General features: G+C 46.7%; 1 protein-coding gene across 1 annotated transcript in view; it reads right to left on the minus strand.

Moving 5' to 3' along the window:
- The window catches only part of Ttll6 (tubulin tyrosine ligase like 6), a 28,206-nt gene extending 27,603 nt beyond the window's left edge, over window positions 1-603 (minus strand). Inside the window, 1 exon segment of the mRNA XM_028755180.1 lies at window positions 428-603. Coding sequence (XP_028611013.1) covers window positions 428-603 — 176 coding nt within the window.
- Between the last annotated feature and the right edge of the window lie 14,140 nt (window positions 604-14,743).

Consider the following 14,743-nt stretch of genomic DNA (forward strand, 5'->3'; position numbering starts at 1 on the left):
TCTCCACAAGGCACAGCAGAGTATTAACCCAGAACCGGAATGCACAAGCTGCAGCCGCCGGGCTGGCAAATCACAGTGGTCCTGTTACGATGCAAGTATGTGAAATTCCCAAGACACACATGAGCCTGCGCCTGTGAAGGGAAATTTTTCTTGCCCCGTCAGCCAGGAGCTCCCTCTCCACCCAGTCTTTAAAAGGCATTGTAAACACAAATGGAAGGAAAAGTACAAGGTGTGATTCGAGGTTATACACACTATTATGGGATGTCATAAAACAGAACACTGAAAGTGGTGTGATCCAGATGAGACAAGACCTGGTGTCACCGTTTTCCCTCATCAGCCAAGGCCCTCTTCCCTTGGGGTCCTTCCTGCTCTCACCAACACTGAGAACACACACACACACCGCAACTCCTCGTTTTTCAATACTAACCTTTTTTTCTTCCTCTTTTTCTTGCCATGCTGCTGGGCGTTCTGAAGCCTCTTTTGTGTGTTCTCTCTCACAAAAGCCAGGGTGACAAATTCTTTCAGCTCCTCTAGATCTTCTGTGGAACTCTCCTCCCTCTCTTCGGCCCCTTCCTCACTTTCTGAAGTCAGGCACTGTAGCATCTTCCTAGCCCTGGAGGACGCTCTGGGGAAACATCATCCCTCCCTGGAGAGAAGGCAAAGCCATCAGCAGTTGCGTGGGTCCACCTGAAGGGGGCGCTCCTCCCTTGCTCATGTCGGTTCCCAAACAACTGGTTGTCGTTTATAAAAATGCTGTCCGCTCCAACTGCACTCTTGGTGCACGCTCAGGGAGAGAGCTAATTCCACCTTTGCCAAAGACTCTGACCTTGGGGACTCACTTAGCCAACCCCGGCCTTGGTTTTGTCCATCTGGGGTTTTCTGAAAGAGGCTGAGCTGCTATGCACGGCACCACCTGGTAAACAATCTTATTATTAAAGTTAGTGTGTGCCTGGAGACAGCCTCAGAACTAAGCTTCAAGCCTTTCCAGCTGAGGGACTGAGTCCCGAGGGTGCAGTGGAGATGGGCTGAGTTCTGTTAACCCTTGCAGTGCTGCATTCAGCTTCCCACAAGGCAAGATGCAGGCATGAATAAGACTAATAGGTGGTTGTGAACCAACAGATGTCTGTTCCCAACAATTCTGAGAATGGAATTAAGAGCTTCTGGAAAACTAGTACTCTTAACTGCTGAGGCATCTCTCCAGCGCGCGCGCGCGCACACACACACACACACACACACACACAGTGCACACAGTGTTCTGCCTTCAAAGTTCTTTAGGAAAACAGTCTGCCTCTGTGTAACCCAGGTCTTCCTGGCCCAGTTCCGATCATATCCCTCACACCAAGGCTCTTATGGCCTCTGAAGCCCATGTCACAAGGTCCCCACCTCCTCCCTTCTCCTTCACACCAACCTCACCACACCAGGCTGCACCCTTTGATGTCCATAGGCCTCATTTTGCTTTTTACTTGCCTGTCCTGCCCACACACACCCTTTGGAGCAAAGTTTTTTTTTTTTTTTAAATTAGTATCTTTATCTTTCAGATTATTGCTGAAGTCATGTTAAAGGAAGGAGGCCTTAAAGCTGGAGGGCAGACATCACCTGTGGCTCGCCTGCTCTACCAAAGCATCTTCGCCTTGGCTGTGAATTCTTAAATTCTAATTGTAATTATTCTGACATCATTTTAACCATTTTGGCAGCTTCTTCCTGCCCATTTAATATATCATAAAAGCACGTTTATGTTGGCAAAGTTTGTATGTCCTTAGGTATATTTTGCATTTCCTCCCCCCCCCCCGGGGGGGTGTGGGTGTGTGTGTGTGTGTGTGTCAGAGGACAGCCTGTGGGGGTTGGATCCCCCTATTATGTGGGTTCTGGGATCAACCTCAGGTAGGCAGTCAGGCTTGCTATGAAGCACACTTAGCTGCTGAGCCACCTTGATCGCTAAATTCAACCAACCCTTGTCTTGTTGTTGGACACATAAGTTGCTTCCAATGTTGATAGTATCTAAACACCCTAAAACATATTTTCAAGCTGGGGATGGTAGCTAGAGTCTGGCTAGTGGGGAGGCTGAGGCAGGAGGATGCTTGAGTCTAGTCAGAGTCCATCTCCTAAAGAAGAAAAAATAAGAAAGCCCCTTTCCTGTAGAGAGGGTCTCTTACTTCTTTGGGGTTTTGTCTCTTGTGTGTCTGTTTCTTTATTTAAGACAATGTCTCACAGAAGCTGGCCTGCAACTCAGGCCAGTTCTCATTCCTCATCTCCCAAGATGCCGGAGTTACAGGTGTGTACCCCTAAAGCCAGCTTTTGTTTGAGGGTGAGTCTTTGTTTAAAAGGGCCATGGCTGGACATGGTGGCATGTACCTGTAATCCCCAGCCTATGAGAGGTGAATACAGGAGGTTCAGATGTTCAAAATCATCCTCAGTGAATCTAGAGTTAGAGGCTAGCCTGGACTGTGTGAGACTCTGAATTCAAAAAAGAAAAGACAAGGCAATATTCAGGGATTAAATGGCTCAGAAGATTATGAAGCTTTGTGTGTGTGTGTGTGTGTGTGTGTGTGTGTGTGTGTGTGTTACACCCCAGGGGATCTTTAACAATTTGGAATAACTAGCAGCAGCTATAGGCAATTATAGCAGGCTTACCAGGGCCACAGGGTCTCTTAGGAATCAGCTCCCTTCTCCGCTCAACTCGCTACTTCTAGACAACACCTATGCCCCACAACCAGCTCTTTGAAGCCTCGGTACCCTTACACTCCTCTCTGCTCTCTGCCTGAGCCTAACCTGGTGGTGATGGTCCAGTTCTAACTATGAAGACTACCTATGAATAAGCCTTCGTGTGACATTATTGCTGCAGTTTGGCCAAAGAATTTTCAGATCCACATTCTGAGTAAATGCCCACCTCCACTTCTGGGAAGGAAGGCAGAAATGTTGCACTGGCCAACAGCTATGCTGGTTTCTTCACTCTTGGAAAACATGGCTGCCCTCAGGACAACCAACAGAGAAAACCTCAGCCCTGTGAGTCACTGTTCCCAGTGAACAGGTACACACTTGGCAATGTTTGAGAGAACTGGAGGACATCAAGTCTTGGCCTTGGGCTGCTGCTCCCTTCCTGGAAGGTAAACGACCAGTTCCACCCCCCAGGCCTTTCAACAATGTTCCTCTTTACCGAGCCCCACTGCAGGAGTGGCTCGTTTACCTAAAGGTTAATGTTAACTTGGGGAGAAACTGACCCCGAATTTGAACTCTGGAATTGAGGGTTGTCTCTGCTTTTTTTTTTTTTTTTTTTTAAGGAACTTGTCCAAGTGGTAAGAATAAATTATGTCTGCCCCAAAGAGAAGAGTTGTGGGGCTGAGACAGGAGAATTATGAATTCTAGGCCTGTGTAAGTTACACGGTAAGACATGAAAACACACTCGTGCGCACACAAAAAGTCAAAATCTGTTTGCTCTTGCAAACAGAGCTCCACAACACAGAGCAAGAGACTGAACCCATGAACTCCTGGAGGAAGAGCTGGTTCATCACAGCCTACTTGCCTTTCCTGCCCGTCCCATATTCCAGGCTGCCTGCGACACAAGAGCCACCCAGGCAGAGCCTGAAACAGGAGCAAGCCAGCAAACAACAGTCCTTTGGCTTTGGTCCCTCTTTCTTCAGCCTTGACTATGTTCATGTTATGTGTATGGGTGTTTTGTAGGCATCTGTTTGTGACCCATATATGTGCCTGTGAAGGTCAGATCCTCTGCAACAGAGATACAGAAGGTTGCTAACAGCCACGTGGGTGCTGGAGTCCTGTGTACCCACTCCACAGCTGTTGCTTCTGGCCTAGAGCTCCCAGAAGTGTGAGCCACCGCAGCCCTTCCCCTTGCTTTCTCTCCTGTTTCATTCCCAAGACTGAATCCTGCTGCCTTCTCTCCATGCTCCTGAAAGAACTTCTCCTTTAAAATTACCTGCTTGCAGACTTGCATCCCAAATCTAGCCTGTAGAAATAGCCTCTGGCCCACAGGAAAACGTGGCTTTGGCAAAACTGCAGCAATAATGTCACATGAAGGCTTATGTAGGAGTGCTTGCCACAAAGTAGAAAATACACATTTCCTATAAAAACAACGATTTCTATTTCTTTTGGGGAAGTGGGTCTATTCCTGTTAGTATCTGTCTAAACTCCACCTCCACAGTTATCTGGCAACACCCAGATATGCTCCTCCCCACAGTTACCTGGCAACAGCCAGGTAGGTGTGCCCACTATAAAAGGGGCTGCTTGCCTCCTCCTCTCTTACTCTCTTACTCTCTTGCCTCTAGCTTCTCCTCGCCCTTCCTCCCTTCCCTTCCCCCTCTCTCCACGTGGTCATGGCCAGCCTCTACCCTCTCTACTCTTCTCTCTCTCCTCCCGCTCTCCCACTCTCTTAATAAACTCTCCCTTGTGGAACCGTCTAGTCTGCTGTGATCTGTCCAAGCTGCGCGTGACCTTTTAATTCCTCCACACCAATAATTAAGAGCAGCTGGACAATGACTCCCCTCATGTTTCCTTCATATACTACAGTGTCTATTATACAGAAACCAGCGGCAAGTAGCTGTGTGTTTATACTAACTAGCGAGGAGAGAATTGTCTCTTCTCTGTCTTCTCTGTCTTTCTCTCTCTCTCTCTCTCTGTCTCTCTCTCTCACTCTGTGTGTGTGTGTGTGTGTGTGTGCACACATTTGTGCAGCTGCATTTGCCCATCCATATGTAGAGGTCAGAGGTCAATGTTGGATATTTTCTATTGCTCACTACTTAACTTTTTGTTTTGTTTTTGGTTTTTCGAGACAGGGTTTCTCTGTGAAGCCCTGGCTGTCCTGGAACTCACTCTGTAGACCAGGCTGGCCTACAGAAATCTGCCTGCCTCTGCCTCCCAAGTGCTGGGGTTAAAGGCATGCGCCACCACCACCCGGCTCACTACTTCACTCTTTGAGACAGGGTCTCTCACTGAACCTGGAGCTTGCCTGCTGTTTGGCTCTATTGGCTGGCCAGTGAGCCCTGAGATCTGCCTATCTCTGCCACTTCTGGGATTACAGACACACTGGGGACCCGAACTCAGATCCTCATGCCCACACAACAAGCATTTTACCTCTGAGCTATCTCCCCAGCCCTTATTTTCTTGTCTTGCTGTGAAGCCCTTGCTGACTGGAACTTGCTATGATCCTTCTGCCTCAGAGCTCCAAGTGCTGGGAATCCAGGCTTGCATAACTACATTTGGCTCAACTCTGCATGCATTTTTTTTAAGTTCTTAAAATTAGTGTGTGTGTGTGTGTGTGTGTGTGTGTGTGCCTGTGCATATGTTGCTGAAAATGGCTCTCTCTTTCCACCATATGGGTCCCAGAGATTGAACTCAGGTCTTTGAGCTTGGTGGCAGATACTTTTACCTTCTGAGCCACCACCCACTCTTCTTTCTTTCTTGACCAGGGCTGAGTGTATCCATTTTCTCATAAGCCCTGGGACTCTATGTAGCAGTAGGTGGCCTTGACCTCAAACCTCCAGCCTCAGTCTCCTGAGTGCTCAGATTATAAACAGCTGCCAAGCCTGACATGATTTTCTCATGCACCCACTTCCCTGGTTGATACTGTATGTCTGACCATTTGCACATCTGGATTTATCAGTTTTGTGTCTGTATATCATTAGCCTGCAGGCAGGTAGTTTGTTTTGTTTTGTTTGCAGTTCTGGGGGCTGAGCCCAGACCTCAGAGGGCATTGGTGAGCACTCTACTTCTGAACCCTACATTAGTGCCCCTGCCTGCCAGGGTTTTTGTTTTGTTTTTGTTCTTCAAGCAGCTCTGAATCAGACTAAAAGCTGCTTCACCCAGGGCTGAATCAAAAAACATTCACCCACTCATTTTTGTTGTACAGGGATTGAACCCAGGGCCCTAAAAAAGCTAGGCACATGTTTTACCACCAAGCCTTCCCACCCCCAAAGCATTTTAATTTTCTGATATCAGAAAAAAAAAATTAGAGCTGACCCAGGTAAACTCAGGCTGGGCTCAAGCCTGCTAAAGATCTAATGATGACCTTGAACTTCTGATCTTCCTGCTTTTCCCTCCCAATTTCTGGCATCATGGGTGTGTACTACCACACCCACTTTATGGGATGCTGAGGACCAAACCCAGGAATGGATTTAGAACATTTTCTAAACTCTCAAGGAATTCCTCAGGCCGGGCAGTGGTGGTGCACGCCTTTAATCCCAGCACTTGGGAGGCAGAGGCAGTCAGATTTCTGAGTTCAAGGCCAGCCTGGTCTACAGAGTGAGTTCCAGGACAGCCAGAACTACACAGAGAAACCCTGTCTCGAAAAACCAAAAAAAAAAAAAAAAGAGAGAGAGAGAAAAGGAATTCCTCAATATTATATCAGGGAGAGACCTTGAAGAAATTCATATTTAATCACTCATTTATTTTCAGCTCAGCTTTCCCTCAGGCGAGTAATTCCACGTACTAACTCTCATCTAGACTTCGGAAGGGGAACTGGCCATCAATAAAGAGCAGGTCATGGAAGCCAGAACAAAATTCCAGCTCCCCATCCCACACACAATATCTTTCTTTTAGCAAAGACAGCAGACAGATAAAATGGGCCAAGTCCCTTGGAGAGCTCAGGACAGAAGGTTAAAAGTTAGGCATGGCCGGGCGGTGGTGGTGCACGCCTTTAATCCCAGCACTTGGGAGGCAGAGGCAGGCGGATTTCTGAGTTCCGAGGCCAGCCTGGTCTACAGAGTGAGTTCCAGGACAGCCAGAACTACACAAAGAAACCCTGTCTTGAAAAACCAAAAAAAAAAAAAAAAAGTTAGGCATGGTGGTGTGTGTCTACACTCCAAGCACAGGAGATACTGAGAAGGGACGGCCACCAAGAGTTCCAGGTCAACCTAGCTACAAGCAAGACCCTGTCTCAAAAAACATTACATATAGGTGTGTGTGTGTAATCCCAGCACTTGGGAAGCACAGGCAGTCAGATCCCTATTAGTTCAAGGCCAACCTGGTCTACATTCTAAGTTGTAGGCTAACCAGAGATACATAGTGAGACCCTGTCTCAAAAACAAACAAACCAAAAAACCCAAACAACACCTCCTAAACAGAAGACCAGAAGTTGTGTTGTTAATGTGTTAACAGACAACAGTGTCTTTGTTTTCTCCTAGTGACATAAGACATGTCCATTCCATCTTCCCAACTAGGATACTTTAGGACAGTGTACAGTGATGTTAGCACCAGTTTGACCTTGAGCTTTTCCAAGAGTAACCAACCAAATCCTAATTAGACAGCATAGAAGTACCTGTATTGGCCACCAGGGGGAGGTATCGAGTACAGATATGGCCCCAGTAAACGCCCTGCAGGTGATTTGGAAGAACAATTGGTGACTAGGTTTTTTTCTTTCTTTCTTTTTTCGTTTCTTCCCTTCTCTCTCTCTTTCTTCCTTCCTTTCCTTCTTTCTCCTTTTCTTTCTTTTCTCTTTTTCCCTTTCTTTTTTCTCTTTTTATTTTTTTTAAGGGAATGCTTTTTTGCTTTGTGACACAGGGTCTTGTGTAATCCAGGTTGGCCAGCCTTGATGTCCTGATCTTTTCCCTCCTAAGTACTGGGTTCATGAACAAGCACCACCAGGCAGCCCCTGGGTCCACTTCTGAAGGACTATGCACAATTAACTATTCTTCTTCCCCTGGCATTGTTCCAAATGGAGGAAAACTTTTCAGTGCTTTCCTTTGCAAGAATGAACAAATACCATAGTCCTGCAAAAGGCAGGAAAGAATATTGGAGGGTAGGTTTACAAGATTGCTGGGGGAAGCTATCTCAATGGTTAGCCAAGCTCTTTAATCTCTGGGGTTTTTTTGTTCGTTTGGTTGGTTGGTTGGTTACTTGGTTGGTTTTGTTTTTCGAGACAGGGTTTCTCAGTATAGCCTGGCTGTCCTGGAACTCACTCTGTAGACCAGGCTGGCCTTGAACTCAGAAATCTGCCTGCCTCTGCCTCCCAAGTACTGGGATTAAAGGCATGTGCCACCACTGCCCAGCTTTTAATCTCTGTTTTAAAGGGCATGCTTTTTCCAGTCCACAGGAAAATAGAGAGAGCTGAGGGCTCCCCTGTTTGGTCTTCCCATGACTTCCTACTTTCTCAACATGGGTTTTTCTTCATCATCTCTCTTTTCATCTTTTTTTCCTTTTTTCCCTACTAGCAGCACCTAGAGAAGGCCTCCAGTGAACAGTTGTTGGGAAGATATTCAATGAAAAAAAAAAAACTAGCAAGGGCTTTGGCTTAGCCTTCCTGATTTACTATGGCACAACCATCCAGGCAAACATTTCCTTATTCACTCTATCTTCTCTGAATACAAGAGCACCAGGAGGATAGGAATTTCACACTTAAGGGGTGCAGTGGATCTTGTGTGGACGCCCAGCGCTCCGAAGGCTGAGGAAGCATGAGGGCTACATGACAAGCTCCAGGTTAGCTTGAGAAACAAAATAAGACTATCAGAAAAAGGAGACAGAGGAGAACCTGGGGGTTACACTGGATCTGCCCAGGCAATCTAACTAGTGCCAAGAATCATAGGCCGGCCAGATTTATTGCCAACAATATGAGTCTAGTCCACTCAGGAGTCATCTTTTATTCTGCTAAGAACTGAAGGTATCTGTGATGCTAGACAATGCAGTTCTTGCTTGTTTGTATATTTGTTCTTTCATTTATTTTTTACGGTGCAGTTTTCAGGCCAGGCTCACGGCCAGCCATTTCTTCTACAACTCTCAGAAACTATTAGCCAAGCTAAATCTGGCTAACTCCACCCCTATTCCTTTCTTACTTTTCCTTTTCATAGGGTCTTACTATGCAGCCCTAACTGACCTGAACTCTAAAATTCTCTTGCCTCATCATCCCAATAGGCAGGGAGGGCAGGTGAGTGATACTGTGCACTGTACTTTCCTGCTTTCTACAGTGACAACCAGACCCTGGTTAATAGCCTCTTTATATCTCGCTTTCCTTGTAAATGAGGATAATATTCATCTCACTGGGTAGTTCTAAAGACAAAGCTATTATTTCTAATGTTCTTCAGATAGTACTTGGTTCAAAATAAGCACCATGCTGTCAAATAGGACTAGGGCTTGGGGGACTGGCTCACTGTTGAAGCACTTGCCCAAATCTCTGGGTTCAATCCCCACCAGCCAGAATGGTGGTGATGATGACGTTGATGAAAATGGGACAAATACTGAATAAATTTTTGGAGCGCCTGGCACATAACAATAGCCAATGAATACTTAGTTCCTTTTTTTTTTAAAACCTTTATCCCCAAATGTAAAGAATATATTTCCTAGGGTCAAATTCTAGATAACTTTCTCAAGACTAAGAAGAGAATTCTTTCAGTATACCCGCCACCCCCCGAAAAAGTGAAAGACAAAAATAAAATAACAGGAAGCCTGGCAATGATGGCGCACGCCTTTAATCCCAGCACTTGGGAAGTAGAGGCAGGCAGATTTCTGAGTTCGAGGCCAGCCTGGAATACAGAGCGAGTTCCAGGACAGTCAGGGCTATACAGAGAAATTATGTCTCAGAAAAACAAGGAAGAAAGAACTGGAAAGAGAACGGAGGCATCCATGGAGACACGGGGTTATTCCAGGCATGAACAATAAACAACAACAACAAAACATAGCTGCTTTCTGAAAAGATTCTTTGAACAAAGGAAGAAAAATGATATAGAAAGGGACCCGGAGCGGGGGATGGGCGGGGGTGTGCCGAGTGTCCTAGAGATGGTTGGTATCTAAGAGATTGCCTCTAGGTGTCGTTAGGTGTGGAAAACAGTACCAGGGACAGAGAAGTGATGTACTCAACAGAGCCTAGGGTTCCTGAGGGCTACACCCTGCTTCCGAGCTTCCTTACCCGCGATGCTACTGCCCCGACTGGGCGTCTCAGATCTCCCGCAACCACCCTAGCCGGCCCATTGGCTGCCACACTCCGGGTACCGCGACCCCAACCTGCACCCCCTCCTAACCTCGGGTCCTCCGGGCCCTCATATTTGCATATAGGGCCTCCCAGGCTTTCGATTGGCCCCTGCGGCAGGCGGCCATGCCCCCTCGGTCGGGAATCTGATTAACCGTCACCGCGCCCGCAGAGGGTAGTGCCAAGGTTGTCCCTGGAGACGCGGAGGACGCTCGGGCTGCGCCGCCCAGCGCGAGGAGCACAGAGACGGCTAATCTCCGCTTGTTTCCACCCCTTCCCTCGTCGCCCCCACTGGGTCCCCATGGGTCTGGGCGTTGTGGGGGCGTCCCCTACGCACTGGCGGGCTGAATGCCTCAATCCAAAGCTTCTGTTCTTCAGGTCAGCACCACCAGAGGCTTACTTTGATTTTAGGTTCTCTAGAGACAGTACTTATCTCAGACTAGAAGCTGGACGCTCGGTGAGAGCAGTGGATTGAAGGAACGAAATCAATAATATATATAGATACCAGGCATATTTGTAACTGTGGTGGCCTTGGGCTTTCCGGGGGATTAGCTTCTTTCACAGTAAAATGAGTATTGCAACCTATAATGCGCAGCTCAGAATCGTGACGTCGCCTCCAGAATTTGGAGGGGTCGTGGTTTCCAATGAACTGACCAATAAAAACCGGTCCCAGCCACCCACAAAGACTGAAGAGTCGGTGAGACTTAAGGGGGCAGGGCTCTCGCAAACAAATCGTCTCAACAATCGTTTGATTGTGTATATGGTGGGGAACCTTGTTAATGACTGGATTCAAACAATCAGCTACCCTGCTGCCTTAGCTTATACTACCGCCTGTCAAAACTGTCTGCAAAGACCAGCAAGGAGAAAAAAAAAACGTTATTCCTGCAAACGTTAATTCAAAATTGGTTAACAAACACCAAAGAATTGATTTGAAGGTACTATGTTTTTAGATGGTCGGGTTTCTTTTTGGGTTTTGGTTGGTTGTTTTTTGTTGTTGGGGGAGGGAGGTTAGATAAGGTTTTGTCTGTCCTGATCGATCCTCTTGCCTCTTCCTCTGGGTATCACAGGAGTATGCTACCACACCTGGTTTGGCCGTAGCCATGCTGTTTAGCTGTGTTGGGGACTGATCCCAGGGTTTTGTACATGATGCTGGACAAGCACTCTGTCAACTGAGCAGACCAGGATGAATTAATTGGGTGTCAGACCAGGAATCTTACCACAGCTACCCTGGCCTCCAGGTTCTCCCAGCATTCCTCAGTCCCTACCTGGCATACCAGGCCCCCAACCCTGAAATTTCCACCCCAGGGGCCAGGCTGCCCTTCCCCCAGAGGCTCTTTCCTATATAATCCAGACATTTTAGTCTCTCCCCCACCCCACCCCCTCTCTCAGCCTGTATGCTTTCTCTCTTCCTCAGCCCTTTCCCTCCTTACTGGCCTCAGACCTTGGGGCCAGTGGACTCGCCCCAGAGCAGCTTCCCAATAAACTGTTTATATATTCTAATGTGGCTTGAATTGGCTCATTTTACCACCAGAGAAGTAATGTATCACCACCCTCCTTGTTTTTATTTTTATTTTATTTATTTATTTATTTATTTGTGCTTGACTTGAAGTCACTGGAATATGGCTATCCCTCTGAAAGGCTTCCTCTCAAGAAGACAATAAATGTAAACAAAAAGAAAAAAGAGCCGGGCGGTGGTGGCGCACGCCTTTGATCCCAGCACTTGGGAGGCAGAAGCAGGTGGATTTCTGAGTTCAAGGCCATCCTGGTCTACAGAGTGAGTTCCAGGACAGCCAGAACTACACAGAGAAAAAAAAAAAAAAGCTCAAAGAAGACAATGAATGGATCCTTACAAGTAACTTGAGAGAAAGCACAAGGCTAGAGAAACAGCTTCTCTTCAGGAAACCTATAGCTGCAAGCACTAATGGAAGAGCCACAGGTTTGATGTAGAGCCTGACCAAGTTAATCCAGGAAATATCCCTGGAAGGTTTTTTTGTTGGTTTGGTTTGGTTTTACTGGGAATTTTGTGCCCGTGAATATATCCTGGAATTAGGTGATAATGGGCAAAATGGGCAAATAATACAAGTGAAGTTGGGGATGGAGGTGGCAGAACACCAAGGTAGGAGAATCTGTAATCTATCATCCCATTCTGAGTGAAGCAGGATCTTATACTGTATCCAGCCTGGGCTACACGTCTAACAAAAAATCTCAGCAATGAAAGCCAAGTCCAAGAGGCAATGAGACTTCTCTGTCTCATTCCATGTTGACCTTATCACTTTGTGTTGGCCCTTGCGCCTTGCCCATGAGTGGCATGTGAAAGTCCCTAGGAGACCCCACATCCTTCTCCTAATTCCTTCCATAACTACACACAGGACAATCACCAAATGTAACTGTAGTTCTGTCTGCAAGAGTTGTTTTCTGCCATTGCCCAGAGAGGAGAAGTTCCAAGCTATAAAGTTTATTAAAGCCAGACACAACAGGCAGGGTGGTGATGGTACATGCCTTTAGTCCCTGCAGGGAGGCAGAGGCAGACAGATCTCTGAGTTATAGACCAACTGAAACAGTCTACAGAAGGAGTTCCAGATCAAGCAGGATTTCTCTGCCCTGTCTGGAAAAGCAATCAAAAGGAAACAAGAACAAACCCTGACTAACAGTATAGAATTACTATGTTTCAGAGTGAAACCGTGTGAGCTACACTACATTGTATCAGCATTTGTAGTGTACTGAGCTAGTAACCTAAATTGGAAATTGGCTTCTCACCGAAAGGTCTACACAGGGAGGAGCCTAGAGGAAAAGATTTAGCTTAGCTTTGAGGACAAAGGCAGCCTGTCACCTGGTTGTTTACATTGACCTTGGAATAAATAGACCCAGGTGAAATCAACAGCCTTCTATTAACACTTTTAGAAACCTCTACACCACCCAAGACACCTCCACCACACCCTTCCCTCTTTCCTTTCTTCTTTTAGTGCCCCCAGGGCCCAAGTGACTCCCACCAACTGGCCACCCAGCAGATGTTTCCCAAACACCTAGGGGAAACCTCCGCTCTCCTCCTGCAGCCATCTCTTCTCAGTAATTCACCAATTCACTCTCTCGGGCTGAGGCCTGCCCCACACTCCTACCCCACCCTCTCCTTCTGGGGTGGTATTGATATTGTAATGAAAATGAAGAAGATTCAGGAGGGAACTGCAAAGGCTTACAGAGATTCTCCTTAAAATCACTGACAGTTTGGCTATTTACGAGGAAAATGTCTGCAATGGGAGCTAATAGGAGAATGTTTGTCAAGGCGGTCCTTTCCAAGGAGCTGACAGGAACAAGCAAGGTGGGACATACAGCTGCCCATACTATAGGCCAGAGCCAGCTTCAAGAGTCAGGCATACCCAAAGGCCAGAGATCAAGGGCCAGGAAGTCAGAGAACGTTGGTGGTTTGTGCTAGGTAAACTAGAGGATGGAAAACCAGCCCCTTATAGTCTCATAGCTAGCAACCTGGAGATTGATGCAGCATTGGAAATCGAACAGCCTGGCTTATGTAGAAAAACTCTAGACCTGTCTGGGCTACAAAGGGAGACCCTGACCCCAAAACAAACATTGAAACAGAGCAGATGTAGTTTTTATGCACTCAGAATGTTAAGGCAGAAGAACTGTTTGAAGTTTAAGGCCAGCATGGGCTGTATCAGAGTGAGACCCTGTGTCAAAAAGTAGGTTTATCCATGGCACTCCAGATGGGCTGTTCCCCTGAGATGTCCCCAAATTCAGGAAACTTGATGACATGCAGTGGGAAATTACCCCATGGACCTTTTCTTCTGGCGAATAAAGTAAAAAGACATATTATGTAAATAAGTAAGTCAGGAAAGGGGAAAGACAATGAAAGGAGAGAAGAGGGGGATAAAGGAAGAGAAGGGAAAATGAAAGGGAGGGTTGGAGGTGTGGCTCAACTGTAGAGTACCTGCCTACCATGCGGGAAGCACTGGATTTGATTCCCCAGCACCTCATTAACAGGTGTTGTGACACATGGCTGTACCGACAGCACTCAGTGACTAGAAGCAGGGCAATCAGAAATTCAAAGTCATCCTCAGCTATATAGTTAGTTGAAAGACAGCCTGGATACCAAGACTCTGTCTTTTTTTTTTTTTTTTGGTTTTTCGAGACAGGGTTTCTCTGTATAGCCCTGGCTGTCCTGGAACTCACTCTGTAGACCAGGCTGGCCTCGAACTCAGAAATCTGCCTGTCTCTGCCTCCCAAGTGCTGGGATTAAAAGTGTGCACCACCACCACCCGGCGAGACTCTGTCTTAAAAGAGAGAAAGAGTAGGGAGGGGAAATGGGGAAAGGAGATGACATCTGTATTGTAAAATATCCAATAAAAAAATAAAATAAATAAAAATATCCAATAAAAAAAATGGGAAAAAAAGCGGGGGGTGGCTCACACCCATCTGGGATCCAATGTCCTCTTCTGGTGTGTGTCTGAAAACAGTGACAGTGTACTTACATACATAAAATAAATAAATCTTTGAGAGGAAGAGAGAGAGGGAGAGAGAGGAAACAAGCTGATAAGGGGCTTTTTAGGTCTAGGTGTGAGAAATTGAAACAGAGCGTTGAGAGTCTGTCCTGCTGTCAAAATATTTAGACTAGGTCCCACTTGAGAACTGTGTGTGTGTGTGTGTGTGTGTGTGTGTGTGTGTGTGTGTGTGTGTGTGTGTGTGTTGAGGGAGGGGGAGAAAACCACAGCATTGTTTATTTGTTCCTAAGGTACCCACCAGATTCAAATACAGGGAAACAACTGGGAACCTCAGGAATTTCAGCTGACGTTCAGGCACTTTCCCAGGCATGGGAGCCTTTCAAGT

The sequence above is a fragment of the Grammomys surdaster genome, unplaced genomic scaffold, assembly GCF_004785775.1.
Source record: "Grammomys surdaster isolate TR1022 unplaced genomic scaffold, NIH_TR_1.0 126048, whole genome shotgun sequence".
Lineage (NCBI taxonomy): Eukaryota > Metazoa > Chordata > Mammalia > Rodentia > Muridae > Grammomys > Grammomys surdaster.